This window comes from Myodes glareolus, chromosome 2 (assembly GCF_982192425.1).
Source record: "Myodes glareolus chromosome 2, mMyoGla1.1, whole genome shotgun sequence".
NCBI lineage: Eukaryota > Metazoa > Chordata > Mammalia > Rodentia > Cricetidae > Myodes > Myodes glareolus.
The window spans coordinates 120,457,915-120,482,062 of NC_142027.1; the positions used below are offsets into that span (position 1 = coordinate 120,457,915).

Below are 24,148 nucleotides of genomic sequence, written 5' to 3' on the forward strand. Positions count from 1 at the left end.
GATTGGTCTAGCTGAGGACACAAAGGGACAGGGTTTGTGGACTTTCCATGAGCTCATTTCCTAGTGGGGAGGAATTTTTTCTTCTGGAAAAATCACAGGATATCCTATGACCATATCTGAAAGTCCCATCTGTTCTTGGGATGGTTAGAAGTTCCTGGTTCCCACCGACCCTAAATTAAATTATTAATTAATTTAATTATTAATAATTAAATTATTAATTAATTTAATTATTAATAATTAAATTATTAATTAATAATTAATTAATTAAATTATTTTTCGGTATGAAAATTTATATGCCTACAAAATAAAGATTTTTGACCATGAAACAAAATTGTGAAATGGAAAAGAAGCAAATTTAACCTCCTTTTACTGTCCTGAAGCTGTAGTTTCCTGAGGCTAGTTCCCTTTTTGGCAAACCTGCCTGGCAGCTTCTGCTCTGCACAGCAGGAGGTTAAGACACAGGCTCTCTAGGCCTGTCAGCCAGCGGGCAGGTATAGCTGTGTGGATCATACCCTTACTTCATGTGTCTTGAGGGACTCTTTGAGTCCATGAGTAAACATATCCTGTTTACAAAATGCTTGCCCCATTGTAAAAATAAGATCTTTTACCTTGTGTCACTGTTGAATCCCCTCAAATCTGTCTCATGTTTGGGTTTACCATGTTGATTTCTGCAGGACTGGTGCTTTGCCCACTGGCTGTGGCAGTTCAGTTGAGTGCACAGGTCTGCTCTGTGTGCAGCGAAGCTCCTCAAGCCTCCATGGTGTCCTCAGGTCTCACGTTAGGGCACCATCAATCCTGGCCAGCGGGATGCGAATGATGGTCCCTGATAAACCTAGGGGAGAGGAATGGAGGGTACAAGAGGCATGAGAAATGGTGGCAAGACAGGGTTTCTGATCAAACTGCCATTTATTATATTCTCAGAAGCTGTTATATAGGAAACAGGCAAAGGGGGGAGGGAAGGGTATCAGAAAACTCAGGTCTACTAGAATTCAGGTCCAGAGACATCCCTAGCTGATAAGAAAATACTGAGGCTCTGTGGTTGTTGACTAACAAAGGAAAATGCTAATTGTTTCTGAAGCCTGGTGCCTGCAGGTCTCTCTAGGAGATAAGATGCCAGGTTGATTACCTAGACCCTGCAGAGGGGATAGAGGTAAATATTTTTCTTAACTTGTGAGCTTAAGATGGCTGTAAACAAAATGCAGATCTCAAAATACAGGTCTTTGCTTCAGGCAAAATAACACACAGCTCAAGTCACCAAACACAACTTTCCCAGAACTGAATTTTGCCTGATTCTATCACTTTCCCAGAGGACCAACAATCCAGCAATCACTTCTGGGTTCATCCTTTCTTACTCTTTTTCTACTTTGCAAAAAAAAAAAAAAAAGAATCCTATCTCTCGGATGAATGCACAATTAGCAAACAGGAAGAAACAGGTGCCTCTCATTAGGAGAGGATGACTTTAACCCTCCGTCTGTACTTCAGTCCCGTTTTTCTGTTTAATGCTCATCACCGCATCCTTGGGAACAAAGACCTGGGGAGAAGCTGCTGTTTCAGAGTTTGTGGTTGAGAAACCCTACAGAGTGAGGCAGAGGACACTGTAGCTGCTGTCTCATCCTGAGAGGAAAGAAGGGAGTGCTCCGGGGTGCTGGCAAGTACCTGCTTTTCTTTAACATGCTTGCCCCAATTTCCACTCCGTCTGCCTCATACACAACTTCCCTGTGATGGAATTAAATAAGTTAATACGTATATGTATGTATGAGTTTGTGTGGGGGTGCATCTGCATGGGAGGTCAGAGGTCAATCTTCTTCAGTCACTGGCTTCAATTGTCATGTTGATACACCTGGAAAGGAGGACCCTCAGTTGAGGATTTGCTGCCATCTGGTTAGCATATAGGCAAATCTATGAGGATCTTTGGATTAATGATTGATATGAGAGGGCCCGGCCCACAATGGAGGGCACCACCTCTGGGCTGGTGGTCCTGGTTATGTAAGAAAGCAGGCTGAGCAAGCCATGGGGAGCCAGCCAGTAACCAGCGCTCCTCATGGTCTCTGTTCCAGTCCCTGACTCTAGGCTCCTGCCTTGACTTCCCTCAGTGATGGGCGGTGATCAAGACATTGCAAGGTGAAATAAACCCTTTCCTCCCTGGGTTGGTTTTGGCCAGAATTTTATCACAGAAGACAGGAAGCCAGCACAGATTCTTGCTGCCATGTTTGGTTTTCCTGAGACAAGTTTTCTCACTTTTACCTCAAACACACCAATCTGGCTGGCTGGCCAGAGAACCTCAGAGATCCTCCTGGCAGCCCCTCAGCACCAGGATTCCAGGCCACCATGCCTGACTTTTTTAAAGAAATATGGGTCCTAGGTGTCAAACTCAGACCCTCAAACTTGCATACCAAACACTTTACTAGCTGAGCCATTCTTTGCCTAAGAATCTTCTCAAATAAGAACCTCTGAAGCCATTTCTTCATCAGATCCCATCCTGTCCTTATAGTACATGTTCCCTCCATTTCAGCCAGTCTGAAAAGGCTGCCCAGTGAATGGATGATTTCATTTCTATGGCATTCTAGAAATGCAGAAGTATGGCAGTGGTCAGTGCTCTCTAGGGGTCTGGGCTGCTGTCTTCATTAAGTAGATGAAGCACTGTGGTGCTCTCGGGGAAACAGTTCTGTGTGATACAGTGGATATGGACACCTAGATTCACACATCTGGAATAACCTGTAGACTGTATGATACAGCATGAGCCTTGATATAAAATATGGGTATTCATTGGTGACACATAAGGGTGGGTTTATCAATCAAACTTACATAATTCAATAATGTAAGAGGATAATAGTTGGGGAAGTGTGTGTGTGTGTGTGTGTGTGTGTGTGTGTTTGTAAGTAGCCATATTTAAGTTCTTTGTACTTTCCTGTTACATGAAACCACAAGAGTCTGTTAAAGGGTCTCAAGAACTTATTTAGGTATAATATATGGACAAACACTAATACAGAACCAATTAGACGCTGCCAGAGATTCAGCTGTCTCTGTCCAGTCGTTCTACCCAGGGCTGAAGAGCACCAACCTCAAGTTGTCTCTCCACTGCCTGCTTTGCTCTGACCACCCAAGAGAGCAAGAGAGAGTATGACCCTCTCCCTCAGGTTTTAAGCTGTGATATAGACAGACAAGACCATGCCCTAAGGCTTGCTGTCCCAAAAGCCATTGGCTAAATGAACCAAAATCTTACCATACTTCCCACCTAATTTTCCTATAACAGTAAAAGTACTCTAAAACATTTAGTACAGGGACTAGAGATATGGCTGAAAGGTTAAGAATACTGGCTGCTCTTTCAGAGGACCTGGGTTCAATTCCCAACACCCAAATGACAGCTCACAACTACTGAAACTCCAGTTTCAGGGGACATGTCGCCCTCTTCTGGCCTCTGTAGGAACTTGTACACACATGTGCATACACTAACTCAAACATGAACACACACACATAAATACGAAAAAAGTCTTTTTGAAAGTAAGTATATTAAATTTTTAAATTATAATTTATTCATTTGTATTTTTATGTGTGTATGCACATGTCACAAAGTGCATTCGGATGTCAAAGAAAAACTTTGTGATCTCAGTTCTCTTCTTCCATCATGTGGGTCCCAGGGATCGAACTCAGGTCATCAAGCTTGGCAGCAGGCCCCATTACCACTCCCACCATCTTGCTGTCCCAAATGTATTCGTTTTTAAGAAGGTCTTGTCAGCCCCATCCTCTCCATCACCCTCACATGGTTAAACCATAACTTGCTGCAGAACCACTGACAGTTTGTCTTATTTCAAATGTGTCCTGTGTGGTGGTGACTGCTCTGGTGGGATAGAAGCCTCAGATGTGAAGTTTTGAGCACTGCTGTGCCTTGTGTGCCTAGAACAGAACTCAGCACACAGTAGGTACTCAGCAAGTGCTGGAGAATAGGTGTGGAGAGGGTTCAGGACATGAGTGATCTTACTTTCCTGCTCTATCTCCCTAAGCCATAGGCCAGGCCAGCTTGAACTGAGTTATCTGATAGATGCAGGCAACTTCACTCAGACCCACACACTCCGTTCTTATTTCCTTTCTGCAGATAATGTTTTTTCTCTTCCCTTTCCTTCCCTCCTTCCCCCCCTCTCTTTTTGTCTTTCTTTTTTCTTTTTTTCCTCCTCCTGCAGCAAAGATGAAATCCATCTCAGGCCTTAGGATTTATTAACTGTTTCCTGAGTCTTTTTGCACGATGTCAGGGGAGAAGGTGAGGCGGGTACTGTGCTTAGAAGTGCCTGTACAAAGGGCTTTGGGTAATTCCCTGATTCTGTAAAGTCATTGGGGTAGCTTAAATGATTAGCCTGAGGTCCTTAAGGATGACTTAACTTAAAGCACTTAAATTCTTCCATGTCTTTGAGGGCCCCTCCCAGGCCACTCAGATTTTCACATCTGAACGGTGAATTAAAAAGGATGAGACGCTAACTTTAAGTCTCCATGCTCAGAGACCCTCTGGTGCTGGCTGGGGCTCAGCAGGAAGAAGGAACATGTAAGCTTCTCCAACAGACCACTGGCCCTCACAAACTCAGTATTCCAGAGACTTTCAGCTGGGGCACCCACCTATTATGGATGCGTGCACGTGGTGTGTACATATGTGTTTTCCATATGTGTTTAACTGACGAGGTGGGTACCTGCCTTCCTTAGGATAGGGAAGGTAGCATAAAAGGTTTCCTTTTCCAGGCAGGAGACACAGCCTGGGTGGCAGGCTCACAACTTTCATTTCATGAGATGGTCTTAGTGTCCAATAGGTTTAGCAGAGAGGAGCCTGGGGGATGTGGGGAGCACTTCAATGACCTGGCAGGTTCAGGTCAGGAAGGAGAATGTACATAGCCCTGGACACAGGGCCCAGAGACAAGTTATCACAAGCATCTGCCAGGCTGTACGTCACAAGTTCTCATCCTATCTGACAAGTCAAACCTCTAACATGAGGATGCTCTTGACTAAATATTTGGCTTTTTGTGTTGCAGGAAGATTTTTTTTCTCTTAATGCTAAACTGCCCAGACATATTGGGGCTAGATTAATGGCCTCCACATGCCTTCTCTGTGGGGGATGGCAAGGCCTCCCATTATAGAAACAGCAGGAAGCCTCGAGAACCCCGGGTCCTGGTTTCTATACCTTTGCATACCATCTTTAGTGGCTGGGGCATCCATCTGCAGGGGAGATAATTCACACCATCTCCTGGTCCTAAACACTAGAAGAAAGTGAGCTGACACACACCACTCTTCTAGGGGTCCCAGGCCAGGAAAGCACAACTGTCAACTACTTCCCTGAGAACTGGTATTTTCACAAACCAATAAAGTTAATCCTGTGGCCTCCCAGCTGCTTTTCTAAGGGCTTTTAACTTCACACAAATGCCAGGGGCTCCGAATGCCAGGGGCTCCTAGGTTACTGGCTCTTGGAGGGCTGGGCTCCAAAGGCTTTCATGAATGGAGTGACTGCAAGAGACCTGTCTCGGGACTGGGGGGACTGGGCTCTCAGAGTCCTGAAATCTTGAAGTAGGTTTAGAACATAAGAACACCACTAAAGAATCCCCAGTTCTTAAAAAAAATGTAGATTTGGTGTAGTGTGTGTGTGTGTGTGTGTGTGTGTGTGTGTGTGTGTGTGTGTGTGTGTGTATGGTGTGCTGGAGTACTGTGGAAGTCAGAAGAACATGCTGGATCATTTTAAAATGGAGTTTTGTGCTTGTAAAATTCCTTATATGAGTGCTGAGACTCAAACTCAAGTCCTCATGACTGCAGCCAGTACCCTTGACCCCTGAGCCATCTTTCCAGCCAACACTCCCACCCCTATTGAAGTTGCCCCACCACTCTCTTGCCTAAAATCTGCAGAACAGGAGGGCAGTGTACTCATCAATGACACGGGCAGCTTTAGTGTTTGAAATTAGACACAGTTATCAATTTTCAATCTGTGGATGTGACGAGTGTGTCTCAGACTCCTCAGGTACGTGAAACATTAAAACTTGTATTCAGTATTTTCTATGAAATGAGAAATTACTTGTGTTCTATGTACAATAAAGCCCAGAAAAACAGATTTCATGTATTTATTGTTCTTGTAGTTTGTAGAAGGTAGCACATGGTCCTGAAGCAACAGTGTGTCTGCCTCTGAGAGAAGCAGCAGAAAAATGTCTTTGGGTTTTCAGACTTATTTGAAAAGGGCATAAATGACCAAAGTCAGGAAATGCTGAATTAAATGTTGACTGACTAAAGCTTAAATGTCTTTAGTTGATGCCTGACTAAGCGAGTACCACATTGATGGTTGACTTCCTGCCCTGAAAATTTATCATTCATCCCTCCCGCAACATGTGTGTGCCTGTGTGTGTGTGAGGCTGTGTGCATGCCTCTGTATGTGTGTGACTGTGAGGGTGTGACTGTCTGTGTGTGACTGTGTATGAGACTATGTGCATGCCTCTGTGTGTGTGACTGTGTGTGTGACATCTGTGACTGTGTGTGTGACTATGTGCATGCCTCTGAGTGTGTGACTGTGAGTGTGTGACTGTGTGTGTGACTGTGTGAGTGACTGTGAATGTGTGACTGTGAGTGTGAGACTGTATGTGTGACTGTGTATGACTGTGTATGACTGTGTATGTGTGACTGTGTGTGTGACTGTGTATGACTGTGTGTGTGACTATATATGACTGTGTGTGTGACTCTGTGTGTGTGTGTGTGTGTGTGTGTGTGTATGTGTGACTGTGTGTGTGAGTAAAGGTGGTGGTGGAGACCATGGTGACTGAATCGAGAATATTGTATATGGCAATCAAGTCTTCTGCCACTAATCTGTACCCCCAGACTTTCAGGGACTTGAAAACACTTTTTTTTTTCATCTGTTGTGATGAGCTTTAACTTGACACAGTCTATAGACACCTCACCTAAGGAACTGCTTGGGCAAGACTGGACTATGGGAAAGTCTCTGGGATCTTGTTATGTTCACTGATGTAGGAGGCCCAGCCCACTGTGGGTGATACCATTCCCTAGGCTGGTGGTCCTGTGTCATATAAGAAAGTTAGCTGAGTGTACACCTGTGAGTGAGCCAGCAAGCCGCATCCTCCACACCCTCCACACCCTGCTGCACTTGCATGGCCAACTGCGTTCCTTGGTTAGAAGCGATGTTGTGTGGGCCTTTGGGCCCCTGCCCTGACATGCTCTGGGATTGTAAGCTGAAACAAATCTTTTCCTCCCCTAGGTTGCTTTTGCGGAGAGTCTTTCATCACAGTAACAGAAATGAAATTAGAAGACCATCTTTGCTGAAGGTCCTCCTTCAAAGTTCTGACAGAGGATGCAATCTGGAGGTCCGATCGTGGGAAGGAAGCAGCTGACACGAGATCTGCCTGCTCCGTCTGCACCTGGGCCCCAGGCCAGTGTTTGCCCAAGTGTGCCATGGCAGATGATGTGGGAGGAGACACAGAGGACCTTTAAACATGTTACAACCGATGTAGCTATCTCGATGCTTTTTTTTTTTTGTGGCAGAAATGCAATTAGTATGTAAAACAGCGACTTTTATGGAAATGACTGCTTGGGGCTGAGCTCAGATGAGAAGATTTAGAACAGAGACAAACTGTGTGAAGCCAGTGAAAATGCCGTGACAGCAAGGCGGCAAAAATCACTAAGGGCCCTAGAGGGCGACTGAGAATTAGAAAATGGGATTTGAGTTACAGGTCATTTTTCTTTCTCGTCTTTGAAGGTGGGGTCTTTCAGCACAGCATCTTGTACATGCTTTCTGTTCTCCAACATGTCACCCCTCTCTGTGTGTTTTCAGTTGAACTTTTAAAACTGAGCCCCTATGTTTCTGGAGAAAACTCAGAAGCCATTATCAAACTAAATAAAGACATCAGAGGTGTGGTTCAGTCAGACAGATGGACTCACAGCCTCCTATGCTGTGCAGCTGGGGACGGAAAGAAAGAAGTCATTGCTACACTCCATTTCAGCTGTCTCATGCCTAAAAGCTAATGACTGGTGCAGGTGGTGCCTGCAGGCTTGCTTGCATGTGTGCATGCATGTGTGCGTGCATGTGCACATGCATGCATGAATCTAGGTGAGTATGCACATATGTGTATGAGTGTATTCACACACATACATGCACATAAGCACCAGCATTTCATTTTCCCATGAAGAGTAGAAACCAGAAAGATGCAGTTATGTTGAAGGGGCAACAAGAAGATTTTTTTCTCTCAAGTCTCATCTCTAAGTTGGGGCATACCAGACTTCACAGACCAAAGTTGGGACTGACCCACCAACATATACGAATGGCCACTCGGCCACTAAGGGGAGTCTTCTGTCATTGCTCCTTGGTCAGAAAGGCCAAAATTTCCACCTGAAGCCAGACATGGTGGCACATGACTTTAATATGAACACTCAGAGGCAAGTGAGTTCAAGGGCACCCTGGTCTATATAGTGAGGTGCAACCAACCAGGGCTACACAGTGAGACCCATCTCAGCAACTGAACAATAAAGAGGAAGAAGCCATGGTGGGGGACAACTGCTCCTGGGGCTTCGATGCCCAAAAGTTCTGAGGAAGAGAGGAGAAAGGAGGGTTCTTCTAGAATCCCGTGAGCAGGTCCTGCAGGGTCACTCCGGACATTAAGATGACACTGGATATGTAACCCCCCCCCCCAAATCCAGAGTTCTGTCTTCAAAGGTCAGAGGTCAGGTCAATATGAAAAAAATATGGGGTCCATTTTCAAACGGATTTGGATTAAGTGTGGGACATTCTTCCCCAACACTGGCCTTCACCATCCAAACCTATTAGAGTTAGGACAGAATCGAGTCTAGGAACCGCATCTGATAAAAAGACACAGGCGAGCCATGGGCAAGAGGCAGTGTGAGATCGGAGTTGATTCCAGACTCAACATGTTTGCTGCAAATGACACGAACAGAAAAATTGTGGATGTCCAGTGGTGACGTGGGTAGTTTTGATCACAGTCATATTAGGTAGAAGAATGCCCGAGAATACACTCCCAAGGGATCCCATAGGGACAACTTATTTGTAAGTAGATCAGAAAATTACATAGAAACCCATATACAGAGAAGTAGGGGTGATGTACAGCAATTAATCTGGAGAGAGAGTTGAAAAGCATGTGAGATTCTTTTTAGTATTTCTGCAATTTCTTTCAAAAATCTAAAATTATTTTGATTCAGGAATTTCTCTGTACATACTGGACAGTGCTGAAGACACAGTTTTATGTGTGCCCAGGGTGCATGTGGAAATGTTGGGAGTCACTTGGATTGGCATTATTTGGAGAAAGCACACTGCAGGCAAGGACTCCTGCCCAACACACCCCTTCCCCTTGTCAGCACGTCAGTTTGGTGAGGCTGAGAAACACAGAGTCAACATTTTAAAGAAAGAGAAATCCCGTCAAGCACTAGCAGAACTGAGGTAGCTGCTGGGCTACGATCCAGAAGCCGGCACCATTTGGTGGCAATGACATTTTCCTTCTAGGCCTTTGTTCTCTGTGACTCAGCCACTATCCCTCAATCTACAGCAGGTCTACCAAGTATGCTGTGGTCCTGTCCACCAGCTCAATGTGCCTACCATTTCTCTCTCCTGATGTCAACACGTTTCTACTTTTGGGAAGGTTGTTTTTCCAGTTTAGCCATGTGCACTGGATGGTGTTCTAACTTCCTTTCAGTTGGTGTGATAAAACACAATAACTCGGAATTACTTAGAGGAGGAAAGGGCTTATCTGTCTTACACTTGTAAGCCACAGTCTATCCTTGAGACACATCAGGGGAAGAACTCAAGCAAGAACCTGAAGCAGAAACCATGGAGGAATATTGCTTGTTGAGAGGTTCATGCTTAGCTAGCTTTCTTATACAGTCCAGGACCACGTGCCTAGGGTATGGTACTGCCCATAGTGGGCTGAACTCTCCTGCATCAATTAACAATCAAACCAACCCCCAGAGAGACATTCCTACAGGCATCTGATCTAGGCAACTCCTCACTGAGGCCTTCCACTCAGATGACGGTAGGATGTGTCAAGTTGACAATTAAATCCAACCAGGACAGATGGGAACTGCAATATGTGTGTGGGGTCCAGTACAGGGATACCACGTGATGACCAAATATGGAACCCTAATAATGCCTCATCATTTGCACTCAATGCAGTAGACAGAGGCAGAGATGGGAACCAGTTGCTCCAAGGACTTAAAAGCAATGTCATGCCTCCTTCTTAGTAGATTAGGGCAGGGGCACTTGGGAGCAATGAGCACATATGGACATGAGATTTTGTTTTCTAAGACCACTGAACAAAAAATATAACGTGAGCCAAGACAGGGGAAGTACAGAAAAGCCTGGAGCATCTCATATCCAGAAAGTAGGGCAGAGCTTGAAGAAAAGTGAAGACCTGTCAAAACAACAACAGACCTCACTGTAAAAATGGTTCCCGTGGCCAAATTTAAGATATTTTAAGATTCAAAATAAACAGGAGTGGTAATAAAAATAAAGATAGGTACAAGAGGAATCTGGGTTTAAAATGAAAGCCTCATACTCTACCAAGAATTGGGATATTTGAAGTCTCTATATGCCCTTGCCATAAAAATATCTATCGATTAAAAAATGATTTAGAAGAAACAACAGCCGGGATGCCTGGAGGAGATGACCTTGATCAAGTCACCAGAGTAGGCATTTCTTTAAGGGGATGTGCTTAGCTGTGAGCCTGATAAATGACCTTAGTCATGGTTAGATGGACAGCTCACCATGTTGGGGAAGAGACAGAGGCAGAAGAATGAGGCAACTGGTCATGTTGAACCCAGAGTCAGGAAAGACAGAGACAGAGAGGTGATTGCGGATGCTCGGTTCACTTTCTCCTTCTGACACCCTAGCATATGGGATGTTACCACCCAGAGTGGGCAAATCTTCCCACTTTAGGCAAACTCCATGAAAATGCCCTCACAGACATGTCGAGACGTGTGTTTCTAGGTGATACTAAATTCAGTGAAGTTGACAGTGAAGATTAACCAGTACAGTTGTGGAAAGACTAGCCTGCACCTTCAACAGTGTCAAGGTCATGAAACGCAAAGAAAGACTGAGAAAAGTAAGGAAGCATTAGGTTAGAGAGATGGCTCAGTGGTTAAGAGCACTAGCTCCTCTTCCGGAGGTCCTCAGTTCAATTCCTGGACTCACATGGTAGCTCATAACCACTTGTACCTCTTGTTCTGGAGGAGCCAACACCCTCTTCTGGCTTTTGTGGGCCCTAGACTCAGGTGCACAGCCACACATGTGGATGCACACAGTGCACACATAACTGAAAAAATAAACAAACAAATGAAAAGGGACAAGGATAGCTACAAAGTACATGGAGTTCGGAGCTTGAATGCTTGTTACAGAGGACAGTACCGAGACCACACCTTGGGTCTGAGGACCAGACGGGGTGTCAGAGAGATGAGTATTCCTGGTTTCAATGTTTCGCTCTAGCTTTGTAAGAGAGAGCCTGTCTTAGTTTTTAAGGAAATCAAAGCACATTTGGAATGCCTTGCAGTTCACCACAGTTTTGATTATTAATTTAACGGGAGCCTCACTGAGGCTGTGGCAAAGGACACAATTATGTGACCATGTGAACTGGGTGGGTGGGAGGTGTCCAATCTCAGAGGCAGCTGGTATTGCCTGAAGGTGGCGGGAATTTAGAAGAAAAAACTGTCCCTGTTGGCTAGTTATGATCTGGGAAGAAAACAACAGCCTTGAACCCAAGTGATGATGTTATTAAAGAAGAGAAGGATGAAACACCCAAAAGGGAAAACCAACTCTTCCTTGCCCAGAACCCAGTCCCCGAGGATCCTCTATTAGCCAAGGGTATCCAGGATCAGAATCAATGTGTGCAGGCAGGGAGCCTTGTCGTGAGCAACCAGCTCAGAAGGACAGAAGCAGCTCGGGCCAATTGCTGCCAGCCAGCTGCAGGGAAGTCCAAAACTGTAGCTCAAAACCCAATATTGCCTTTGGGGGGTAGACCATTCTGTTGGTATAATGAGGACTTCATCTCCCTGGATGGGACCCATCTATGTCCAAGAAATCCTCCTATGCACTCCAAGTCTACCGAAATACACACTACACTCAAAATTTAAAAATTAAATAAAAATTCAAAATAAAAATAAAAAAATAAAATTCCCCAAATAAATGAAACCCAGAATGTCTGACCAAATATCTGGGCTCTGTGGCCTAGCCACAGAGAACTGCAGAACTGAAGACCTCAGGCGTGTGGGGGAGGGGAGACTGCCTCCAAAGCTAGACGGAGACCTCTTAGGCAAAGCCACTAAATGTTTCTCCTCACAGACCCAATGCTCAAGGGCAGGACCATGGCCAGGGGGCCAACTGAGCATCAGGAAGGGATGGGCTCCAAGTAGGAAAACATACTTTGTTAACAGAATTTATGTGCACAAGATGAAATTGTTTGGATTTTGAAGAGAAATGAGAAAAGTCTACAATGAGTCAATTCATTAATGAAATGGGAACCCGGGGCTGTTTACTGACCCAAAACATTTACAAAAGCTAAAGAAAAGAACACACTGCTAGTTAGAAAACTCGAGATGCTACACAAACCTGGGGCAGAACAAATCACCCCAGATGGAGATTTCTCACAGGGTATACGTCTCTGCTCAGCAATGATGGCAGAGGGGAGCCTTGGGGGCTGATTATGTAGCCAAGGCTTTAGGTATCCCACCCAGAGTTCCTTTGTAGTCCTGGGTAGGAGAGGGGGAATTGGGAAAGAGGACCCCTTCCATTCGGCTGGGAGGGGGTCGGCAATGGAGAGCCTGGTCCACAGCCAGAGCTGGAGCCACGTCAGATGGGGGCGGCGGAATGAATAAGTGAATAAATGATTTCCAAAGCAGAGAGAACACTCTGAGCAGGAGATGTGTTGGTTGTGGGGGGACGTGTGTGTGTGTGTATGTGTGTGTGTGTGTGTCTGTGTGTACATACATGTGGTTGGCCTCATGTGTACCTGCCAACATGAAGAGGCAAGATGTCAATCTTGGGTGTTATTCCTCAGCTATTGGACACATTTTCTTTATGAGGCAGGGTCTCTTACTGGCCTAGAACTCACTGATTTGATCAGGCTGGCAGGCCAGTGAGGCCCAAGGATCCACCCATCTCTGCCTCCCTAGCAATGGGATTACAACTGAGAAACGGTAAGCAGAACTTTCTATATGGGTTATGGGAATCGAAATTTAGTCCTCGGGCTCATGTGGCAAGCACTTTCCTCACTGAACCTTCCCAGTGTTCCTGGAGAGCCCTGGAAAGTGACTGCTTCTGCATAAGCCTGAGAATCCACCTGACTCCGCATCCCGGGAAGCGGCTTCTCGGTCTTGGTAGTAACATTTGGCTTTTGGTCCTTTAATGGTTGTGAGACACTTGGCTTCGCCACAGATCATCTAGTCCCCTTCTGTCAGCATCATTCTTTTTAAAAGAAAGCATTTGTATTTTATGTGTATGGATGTTTTGCCGAAATTGAACGTAGGCATGTGCTCTTGACCCCCAAGCCATCTCTCCTGCCTCAAATTTCTGTGCATCTTCATTCCTTTCACACTCTCTGTCCTAGGACTTAGATGGAGCCTCAAACTCCAGAGACTAATCCAGCCAATCAGAAACTCCCATTCCCTCTGCCACATTGAAAGGCTCAAGTGTAGGTAACTTTTGTCAAGTGACTCACTCCTGAAATTTCCACGGTCATTTAGGAAGTCAGTGTCTTTGGGATGGGTGTGCTCTACAGAAGGAACAAAACTGTCGGGGGAGCTTCACATGACAGAGGCAACTGCCCACAATGATGACAAAGTTATTCAGAGGAGACAAAGAGTGTCCTGCCTGGCACCTGGATCCAGCTGGGCTTGAAGTCCACAAGGATCCTTCAGTTACCAGCACTAACACACTGCTGCAGACGAGAAGCTGGGATGTTTAGCTTTCTCAGACGAAGATGCAGAACTGAAAACTGAACAGTTCAGCATTCATCCACAGCTCGCCACCAGGCAGGTGCATGGAAATCACATCAGTAGCGAAACACAAAGTCATTGCTTCCCATGGAAACAAAATGATGAAACAATGTTTCCAAGGCTGTACTGTTCATGGTGTGCTTTTTTTATAGTGCAGGATTTCTTGTTTATTTTGTTGCCATTTTTTTCTAAGAAAAATCATTGTTAAGATATAATTCAATGGTAAGAGCAGAAATTAGCAACGTGTACACACATGTGTATTGGACAATAGGATGGTCTTCAAAATTTCTTTAGTTTGAGAATATAAGAAACCGTTATTGCCTCACAGAGTCCCTAATGGGTCACCACATGCCAAAGCAGGTGACATTATATCAACATTGTCATGGCCAGGAGTTCACAGACAAGGTAAGGAGACACAGACGAAAACAGATATTATAATTAAAGGCTGGGGAACTAGTTCAGGAAAACAAACAAAACCAGTCGATCACGGAATGGGTGAGAAAATTAATTAAGGGGCATAGCCTGGGGGCTGCTCTAGGCTGCTTTGATGGCTCTAGAAACTCAGGGGGAAGGTAGTGTTTAAGAAAGGAATTCATGGAAGTGACGGCTGATCCTTTTAAGGACAACATAAGCCCCAGTTCCCTGTTGTCTGTGACAGATGGTCACCTCTCACGAAATGTGTCTTTCCTTTCCCTCTGAAATCATCAGATTCGCTGTTCTGTTTGCTTCGACATCATTCTCAGGCCTTTCTAGAAATATCTTTCTGTGATGAGACAGTCTTGCATGATTCTTTCTGGCAGTGTTAACGTCACCAATTCTAATAGCAAGTGTTCTAAACTTTTCTAACTATGTGTGATGGTTTGGTGGCCCCAGCAGACATCCCTCCTCCAAGCCTGTGACCAATTTCTTACTTAGGAAAAGGTCCTGTAGATGCATTATGTTGGAACTTACATTCAATCCTTATAAAGCTCTGGAGTGGGGGCTGGAGAGATGGCTCAGTGCCTGCCTTGCAAGCATGAGTACCTGTGTTGAGTTTGATCTCCGAAACCTATATGAAAAGCTAGATGTGGTAGCTTGTGCTTGCTTTCCTGTGCTGGGGAGGCAGAGACAAGTTGACCTCAAGGGTTCACTGTCCAACCAGCCTATTCTTTCTGGTGAGACCCAGGCCAGTGAGATGGTGTCTCAAAAAAACAAGCCTAAGGAATGACTGACACTTGAAGTTGCCTCCCTCTGACCTCTCCCACCCTACACACAATGACAGTGGGGAAGGGACCCACCCAGAAGACAGTCATGAGAACACAAGTCTGAGCAGAAGATGCTACAGCCACAAGCCGAGAACCCAGGCGCTACCAGAAGCTGCAAGAGTCGAGAAAGCATCCTCCCTAGGAACCCAGACAAAGGTCTGGCCCTGCTGGTACCTTGACTTAGGACTCTGGTTCTGAAAGAGAATTATTTCTCTACCTTAGGTAGTAGATTAAGTGGCACAGAAGCTGCTCACTGTGTGGTGTCTTATCATGCCAGACCTGGGAGAGAGATGCTACATGCCTCAGGCTCATGTATCTCGGTCCTGAAGACATAGGAAGTAGGTGTGGTCCTTGCTTCATAGGATAAAATCTGGGGCCCTGAAGAACTGTGCTGACTGTAACAGCCACGTCCATGAGGTCTCTGTGCTGGGAAAAACATCGCCTACGGATTTTGCTTTCAGCATCTACCCACCCACTTCTGGTAACAAATGGCTTTATGGTTTCCCTCTGGGAGAGATACTCCCATCAAGTATGACATGGTGGTCCTGTCAGTCACTTTCAACTGAGTACAGAGGTGTACTCAGCTGGTCTCGATTACTGAAGACTATGCAGTTGCTTTTGTTGGTTTGCTTTGTCGTTCTACAGACAAAACCTAGGGTCCCCTACACACCAAGCAAGGTCTTACCAATAAGTGACATCCCTAGCCCTGGGGAGTTCCTAAAAGACAAACATCATCACTTCTCCCCAACACACACACACACACACACACACACCACTCTCGAGTTCATTCCAAGTCCAAGAGTATTTATCCCTAGAATCTACAACCTGAACCAGACACAAAAGTCACTGTAATGACCAAAACTTCCCCTGCATCTAAGCTGTGGTACCCCATGAGAGGCTGACACAATTGTCAGCCACAGGGAGCCTACAGCAAGCAGCAAACTATGCTCAGGAGACCCGGCCTGCAGACTTCTGTGGCATCTTCAGCTTGTGAACCCATAACTCCTTTCTTTTCTGAGGCCTCCCATGCTTCTGACGCTCACAGCCTGGGTTCTCCGAGCCGAGCCGTTTCTCCAGAAATGGGCAGAACTGAGGCACTGTATGAAGTTGCCCTTTCGGGGTCACCGAGTCTGACCCCAATTAGCCTGTAAGTGACACTTCTTCACACGGATGAAAGGGGGGTGCATCTTATGTAGAGAAGATATCAAATCCTTGGTGGCTTCAGGATCCCAACCATTTCAGAATTCTATTGTATTGCTAACAACTGTCGTGAGAGAAAGGATGTGTGTACATTGCCAAAGATGGGATGTCGGTTACTGGAGAGTAGCGTAACCCATTCTCTTGAAAATTTTGCTAACTCAGACACTAGTCTTGACCTTCCTCGCCTCCTAGAGGCAGCAATTTCTAAATCCCCAAGGTGCTTAAGCAGGAAAATTGAGTAAAGGTAGGAGACAGAATACAGACCTGTAGGGACGGCAGCATCAGCACGCCCAAAGTGCCCACTCGGAAACAAGCCCGAGCCGATGAAATGTGATTTCTCACTGTCCTAGAAACTATATTGCAACAATCCTTAATCGACAATTCTCTTAGTGGCACCTAACACATAAGAGGGCATGCACTTCAAAATGATTTCATGTAGAGAGCAAAAACATACTGGAAATATACTCTTTTAAGGTCAGTCTAAAGCCTATGGAGCAGTATAAAGCAGCTTGAATCTAAGCCTTGATGAATTAAAGATGCATTCTGTAAACCTTAGGGCAACGGGTAAAACTGAATAGGAAGCACAAATGAGTCCATCAAGGAGATAAAATAGATTCCTAGAAAATGCTTAACCCTAAAGCAGAAAAAGTCACGGGAAGAGTAACAAGAAAAAGGACCATGAAGGGAAACAGTGTGTACAGTGTCAGTTCTTAATTTAAACATGAAGATAATTACATTACACATAAATAGTATAAACATGATGGTTAAAAGACAGAGATTAACAGACAAGTTAAAGAAAGGAAACCCAACTCTATGTTCTTTGTAAACCACCAACAATAAAATATAAAAGGCAATGATTTAGGGCTAGAGACATAGCTCAGTGGTTAAGAGTAAAGGCTGCTCTTTCAAAGGACCTGGATTTGGATCCCAGCACCCACATGGCAGTTTACAACCTTCTGTAGCTACAGTTTCAAGGGGTCTGCTTACCTCTTCTGGCCTCTGAGGGCGCTGGACTCGCATGCATTCACTGTCCCCAGTGTCTAGAAATTCTTGTGATTTTGGCTTAGGGGATGATCTTCTAGATTTGGCACCAACAGCCCACTTCTTAGGAGAAATTTTCATCAAAATTTAAAATCTGATTTTATAGGACAACTGAACAAAAATATCTTTCAGACACTGTCTGATGAGAACTCATGTCCAGAACATAGAAATTGCCTGAAAAATCATCACTGAGAAAGTAAACAACTAATTTTTAAAAGTGGGCATGCAGCGTTTGAAAAAGTCATTTCATCAAAGGAGATGTACAGATGATCATGAAACCGAAGGACATGTCACCTTATCTGTCAGAAGACTGAGAATAAACAAAACCCCAAAGAAGTAAATAAAATTTAAAAAGTAAAAAAAACAAAAAACAAAAAAAAAAAACAAAAAAAAGAGTAAAATCCTGAAAAAGGGCCAGAGGGATGGCTTAGCATGTAAGGGGGCTTGCCGCCCAGCCAGACAATCTGAGTTTCGCCTCTGAAGTCCACTAGGTGGAAAGGAGAGAACCACTTGTCTGGGTTGCCCTCTGAACTCCACATACATGCACCCACACATATACACAAACACACTAAGAGAAAAAAGTCTGAAAGTCTCAAAGAAATACAAACTACTGGGCTACTGGAATTGGCAGACAAAAGAAACAGCAATAATATCAAGTGCTGCAAATGATACAAAATAACCCAGATGAGGAAAAACAAAAGGCCAAAGTTACCAAATCACTTGACAACACTCCAAGGCCTTGATACTTAACCAGGAGGAACAAATGCAGGGCACTCAAAACCCTGTCTGTGAATATTCTTAACATTTTCATAATCAATAAAACCTGCAGTCCTTCAAATGGCCTTCATTTGAGAAACAAGAAAACGGAGCAGCATTCAAAGAAATATTACTCAGCATTAAAAAGGAATGCCCACCACTGGGGCAAAGGTGACTATGGAATGCATGATGCTGACTGCACAGCCGCAGATCTGAAAGCCACCCATGGTGTAAGCCCATCATGGTGTTGCTACTAAAATAGGAAAAGTCCAGAGACCAAGAACGGTGTGTCAGGAACTGTGGATGGAGGAGGGAGACGGCACAGGGTTTCTGAAGGAGATTTAGAAGTTGACACATTTGTATGTGTTAGTCCAAACTTACAACTATATATCTTAAAGGGGCAAACTTCATTGTATGCAATTTTCCCTCATTAAACACAACTTTTGGACAAAGAAGATGACTGGGTCCTTGAGGGATGACTCAGTGTTTAAGAGTACTAGATGACCCGGGTTCCATTCCCAACACCCATATGATGACCATCTGTAATGCCAGTTCCAGGGACTCCAATACCTTTTTCTGGCTTCCATGGGTACTGCACACATGGTGCACAGACTTATAGGCAGCAAACACTCACACACAATAAAAATTACAAAAAGATGATATACAACTCATAGAAAATAGAAGTAAGATCTTTTATGCTTGGTTATTTACTTATAAATCTGCATGCAGTTGTGCAATGTGGCTTATGAGTCTGACACAGACACTTCAGAAATCTGGATATCTTCACACCCTTTCTCCCATTTTTAAGACTAAAAAACATGTTTTATTTAATTAAAATATAACTCTGTGACTTCTCTCATTTTAAAATGCCAGCAATCTGCCTAGTTTTTGCGAACATCCTGTGGACAGCCCATGTGTGCTGAGAGTCGGGCTAGAGGGGAGAACTGAGGCAAGTCAAGGTCTGATGGGGATCCTCAGTGGGGTTTGGGGGACCTCTGGAAGGCTGAACAGATGGCGATGCTGATGGAAGAGGGTAGATGCGCATCTGAGCGGAGCCCCTGGACCCCACTGAAAGCATGGCTGAGGACAGGGGAAAGGAACCCTTCTCAGCCCTCCCCCACCAAGATCCCCCTAGGCGCCATAGTGCTGAGAAGTCATAGTGCTGAGGCGCCATAGCGCTGAGACGCCAAAGAACTGCTCATCTTTACTTCATTCCTTTAGCGGACAGCACTGCTTCTGAAGCTACTTCAGGTCTCTAAAGCCTCCTCTAGTCAAAGGTGCCTGTGCTTCATGCACCACCGGTGAGGTGTGTGATGGCAGTGCCACGGGCACTGCTTGGAGCTCACACCCCCACAGAGGTCTCTGTCCACTGGGCCATATGCACATTGAAGTAACTGCGGACCTTACAACAGGTTCCAGTGAGTTAACGGACGATGGCTGGATCCAACCTTTGCTGGGGCCCCACACCTGAGCAAAAGCCTTCACAGCCCTCCTGAGGAACCCTTCAGCCCTTCAGCCCCTTCTGCCTGTCATTGAAGGTTGGCAGGTGTAGCCTGTTTCAGCTCAAGTTGGGTCTAAATCTCAGAGAACGATTCCTCTGTTTCAATGCTCTGTCCTATTTATGGAAACTCGCAAGAACAACTGTGTTTTCTGCAATCCCTGGTGAGAGGCAAAGCTTCAGCATCAACAGTCAAAAACACACACTTCGGTGGGTGCTAATATCCGGACAGTTTCCCTGGGTTCCAGAAACCCACATAGAGACCCTTGTATATAAATATAAAAAAAAGTCCTGTTTGACATGGTTATTTTTTTTTAAGACAGTGGAAATTTAAATAAGGATGAGAAGGTGTTTGTTTCTGTAAAACATTGTGTGGGGGAGCTGGGAGATGGCTTATTGGTAGACTCACGCACGTGCACGTGCAACCTGGAGGACCTGAATCCCAGACTCAGAAAACTGGGAGGGAGCAGGCTGCAATTCCAGCTCTGAGGCAGTGATGGACAGGTTAGGGGTTCGCTGGCAAGAAGGCTTACCCTAATGAGAGAGCTCTCTGCAAAGTGAGAGGCCCTGTCTCAAAAAACAAGGTGGAGACTGACTGAACGCAGAAGACACTATGGGTTGGTCGCCTGCCTCTGCACACAGGTGCAAACACACACCCGCTTGTGCACGCATGCCACATCTTACAGAGTAAACATCAGGCTGCTTTAGGGGAACACAGAATGAGCTGCAAGCTTTTGATCAACGCTGCAAAGTGAAAACACATCTAGCAGACGATGCTTCCAGGACCAACCTTAGGAGCCCCACCCGGTGAAATCTAGCAAATCCAGGTGCCTGGGGAAGAGGGGGACGCTTTGTATCACATGGGCGATCTCCACCATGCCAGCACCACCCCAGCGCCTTCAATCGCCAGTCCAAGGTCTACACCGGCCACTGCAATAACAGCCCCTGCGTGATCCGAAGCGAAATCTAGGTCTCTTTCTCTTTTTCTTTCTAAATGTCCATTAAGCTATTTAGTGATTGGAATCCGCCGGGAGGTGTGTGCTGAGAGCAGCCTCTAGGTTAATAAACACCCCGAGCCCCAGTTTACCCTGGACTCTGGGGAAACAGGACCCATTGGGAGGAAGCTCAGCGTACATAAAGAATGGTAGGCTTGTCTGGGGGAATGCTCCTGGAATAAGGGGCACCTCCACCCCCCACCCCCACCCCCAGTTTCACATAGCGCAGTAAGGACTTTTGTAAAGCAAATTCTACTTTTTAAACACCAATTGACAACTTGTCTGCCCGGATACATTTCCAACACAGCCCTGGAGCACTGGGCTGGAGAGAGGTCTTGATATCCATGCCTGGCGGGTGAGAGAGGAACCTCAGTCCGGTCCTTGTCAATGGCTAAGGTGGAACCCGCCTCACTGCGGGAGAGCACAGGACACCGTAGAACATACGAGCTTAACCTATAGCACGCTAGAACCTCACCAGGGCGCCCCCAACCGCACCCTGGGGTTCCGGGACTCTGAGTGCCTGAAGCCAATGGCTCTGGATCTTCAGCCTCGCCCGCAGACAACCTGACCCACAGAGGGGTAATAATCCGACTTAGCGACCTTAGCAGCAGCGAGAGCCCTGGGAAGTCTGCGTCAGCCCGTTTGTACAAGTCTCCAGAAACCTGCAGAGTCCTGGTTTCCACCGCCCCGGGAAAAGGACCGAAGTGGGAGCCTGTCAGTGGACTCGCTGGAAACCAAAGTCGCCTGATGCTCCCAACGCCACCGCTCGGTATAAATGTGGGTATAAATTTTGGGTTTCTCAAAGCTGTGGAAGGGGCCGCGGGAAACCGGGGTCCTCCCTGAGCCCCGCTGCTGCACCAGGTCTAGCATGTGTAGCTCCATAGAGAACTCAGGGTGCAGCCTAGACCCAGAGTCCGGCAGCCACGCCCCCCGCTCTCCCCTCCCGCTCCGCTCTCCGGGAGGCAGCAGGGCTTCGGGGTGGGCTGCAGCGGCGGATCCCCAACCGCAGCTCAAAGGCTCGCAACTGCGGCCGGAATTCGCTGTCTCGACAACTGGGGGCTCTCGGTGGGACCCGGAGCCCTCATCAACAGCGCTACCCTCTCTACCCGCGCCCTGGCTCCCCCTCAGCCCCCGAGGGACCCTGTGATCCCCGACAGCGTCCGCCTTACCTTGACCCAGCAGAGCGTCCAGCACCAGTGCCCCGTACCGCGCCGCCCACTCCGGGGCCGCGCCCTCGAAGCGCATCGTGGTCGTTGTCACGCCACCCATCGCCAGCTCGGGCCCCGCGCCGGCTGCCCCATGCCCGGGGCCGCCCCCGGCAGCGCTCCGGCTCCCGCAGCTGCTCGTGCTCTGGTCCAGACAACTTTTCTCCGGCTGCAGCCGCGGTCCTGCTGATCCCGCCCCCGGGCCCGCCCACTTCGGGCCCTCCCACAACACCTTCCGGATCCGCCCACCTCCGGCCCCGCCCGCGGCCGGATGGAAGGAAGATGCTAGAGGGGCCAGGAGGCCCGGGCGCGCTGGCCTGGGGACCAAGACTGGGGGCAGGAACAAGGCGCCTTGGAGACTTGAAATCCTCTTCTCCCACAGCGGACCCCCGGCTTTCAAGCTTCCTGCCTCCACGCAGCGACGTCCTACAGGATGGCTCTGCCCAGGTGCCCACCACGCGGGATGGCGCTGAACCCTTGAGCTCTGAGTCTTACCACCTCCCATGGTCACCGCGAGGTTTCGCGGTCGTCAGTTCCCCCGTCGGTAACTTCAGGTCATCTTCTGCTGAGGTCTGGGGACATCTGGAATTCAAAGTCTCTTGCAGCTGTGGAGGAACTATCTAGGTGAACGATTGGACTCAATGGGACGTATACCAGTGGTTCAGTGGGATGTGTACCGATACATGGGCTCCGTGGACAAGGCTAGACTCGTTTATCTGTATCTCACCCAATTATGTATATTCAACTATCCAAGCTTAAAACAAAACAACGTCGTGTCCCCCACACCGCCGCCCCCTCGCCAGATACCATGCCCCAAAAGTGTCCTGGTTTCTCCACACACGCCCGAACCTACTCCCCCCCCTCCACGCGATTTCCTGGTGCTCCCTTCTGGTGTCACTAGGTTCCAGCAATGTCCCTGCTTGCTTACTGCGGCTAGGGTTTGTTTCATGGGCTGCTCAGGAGCCTGGGCAGTGTGCTGCGGATAGGATCTGACACCCTCGCGGGGCTGGATGTGAAAGGTTCTGAAGCTGGAAGTCTAGGACTCTTATCTGCCACCAACTCTCCAAACCTGGGTGTCCCCACCCTGGTCTGAGTCTCAAACTGCACAGGCTGGGGGTCTCTCTCCCACCGAGGGCTAATTGGATCGTACTGGCCAGTCCTTCAGAAAAGCTTTTAAAACAAAAGAAACATAACAGTGATTGATGCAGAAGAAACACGAGGGAAAGGGACGACTTTTCCAACCCCCAGGTCTTGAGACAGCATAAGAAGTCCGAGCATGCTCGGGTCTTGAAGAGGAGCTCATAGCAGAAAGGCGACCCTGCTCTCATAGGCCTGGGTAGCAGTGGCTTTCTATTTAGGTGATGCCTGCAATGGCCCAACCCTCCAGCTCAATTCACTACTGTAGACACATCCTTGGGGAACAATAGCAAAGTCACTTGGGCCCCTAGAATCCAAGGCACATTTTCTCATTTTTTTAGAAGCCTGCAAATCTACAGAGAATGAATATTTTTTTTTTTATTGAAATGTTTGGTCCACTACCACCAGGGAGAAACTCAGCAGTCCAAGATTTCAGACTGAAGGATGGGGTCTGCTCCATCCCCCGTCTCCTATTCCAGAATAGGAATAAAGAAAAAAGCCCCGAGTGGGACCTCGTCACCTTGTCTACAGCCTGAATCACCAGACAGGCACCTGCTGTCCTCCAGCCCCATGAACCTCCGATGCATCTCCCCTCCTGGTTCCTCCAGAATGAACAGAAAGAGACCAAAGAAAACAGAGTTTCCCTTCTGCAAGCCTCACTTTAAGACTGCCTTTAATCTGCCATGTGACCCTCTAAACATCAACCAAGCACTCACACAGTTTCAACAAATGGGACAGAGGACTGTCGGTCCCTTTATCTCAGCTAGGGAAACCCACAGGTTCCCGGGGCTAACAAAGTTTCCTGTATTTATTTATTTTTTAAAGCCCTGTATTATTGAACCTCAAAATCATTAATTCTTTAACTGAAATTGCTTCCAGATGCTTGCCTGAGTCTCATAAGCGACACCAGGGACCACTCATCTCCTCAAAGGGTATTGCAAAACTCCCCATAGGCTGTGGGCACATGGAGACAATTACCATGATTTATAGGAGGGCAGAGTTATTGACAAGAGAAAGCCCATGGCCTCCACATGTGCCCAGGGCTTCTAACTGAAAGAGGCCGCTTTTTAGATTTATTTTGTTCAAGCTGAAATCTTAAGTGGTTGACATTGCATT

At 46.7% G+C, this 24,148-nt stretch overlaps 1 protein-coding gene across 1 annotated transcript; it reads right to left on the reverse strand.

The window, feature by feature from the left end:
• Positions 1-608: 608 nt before the first annotated feature.
• LOC148123149 (uncharacterized) lies at positions 609-22,400 on the reverse strand. The gene is made up of 2 exons (XM_087898114.1): positions 21,860-22,400; positions 609-832 (listed from the first exon to the last, which is right to left on the reverse strand). The coding sequence occupies exons 1-2, from the start codon at positions 22,398-22,400 to the stop codon at positions 774-776; spliced, it is 600 nt and encodes a 199-aa protein (XP_087754240.1). The 3' UTR covers positions 609-773.
• Positions 22,401-24,148: the final 1,748 nt, after the last annotated feature.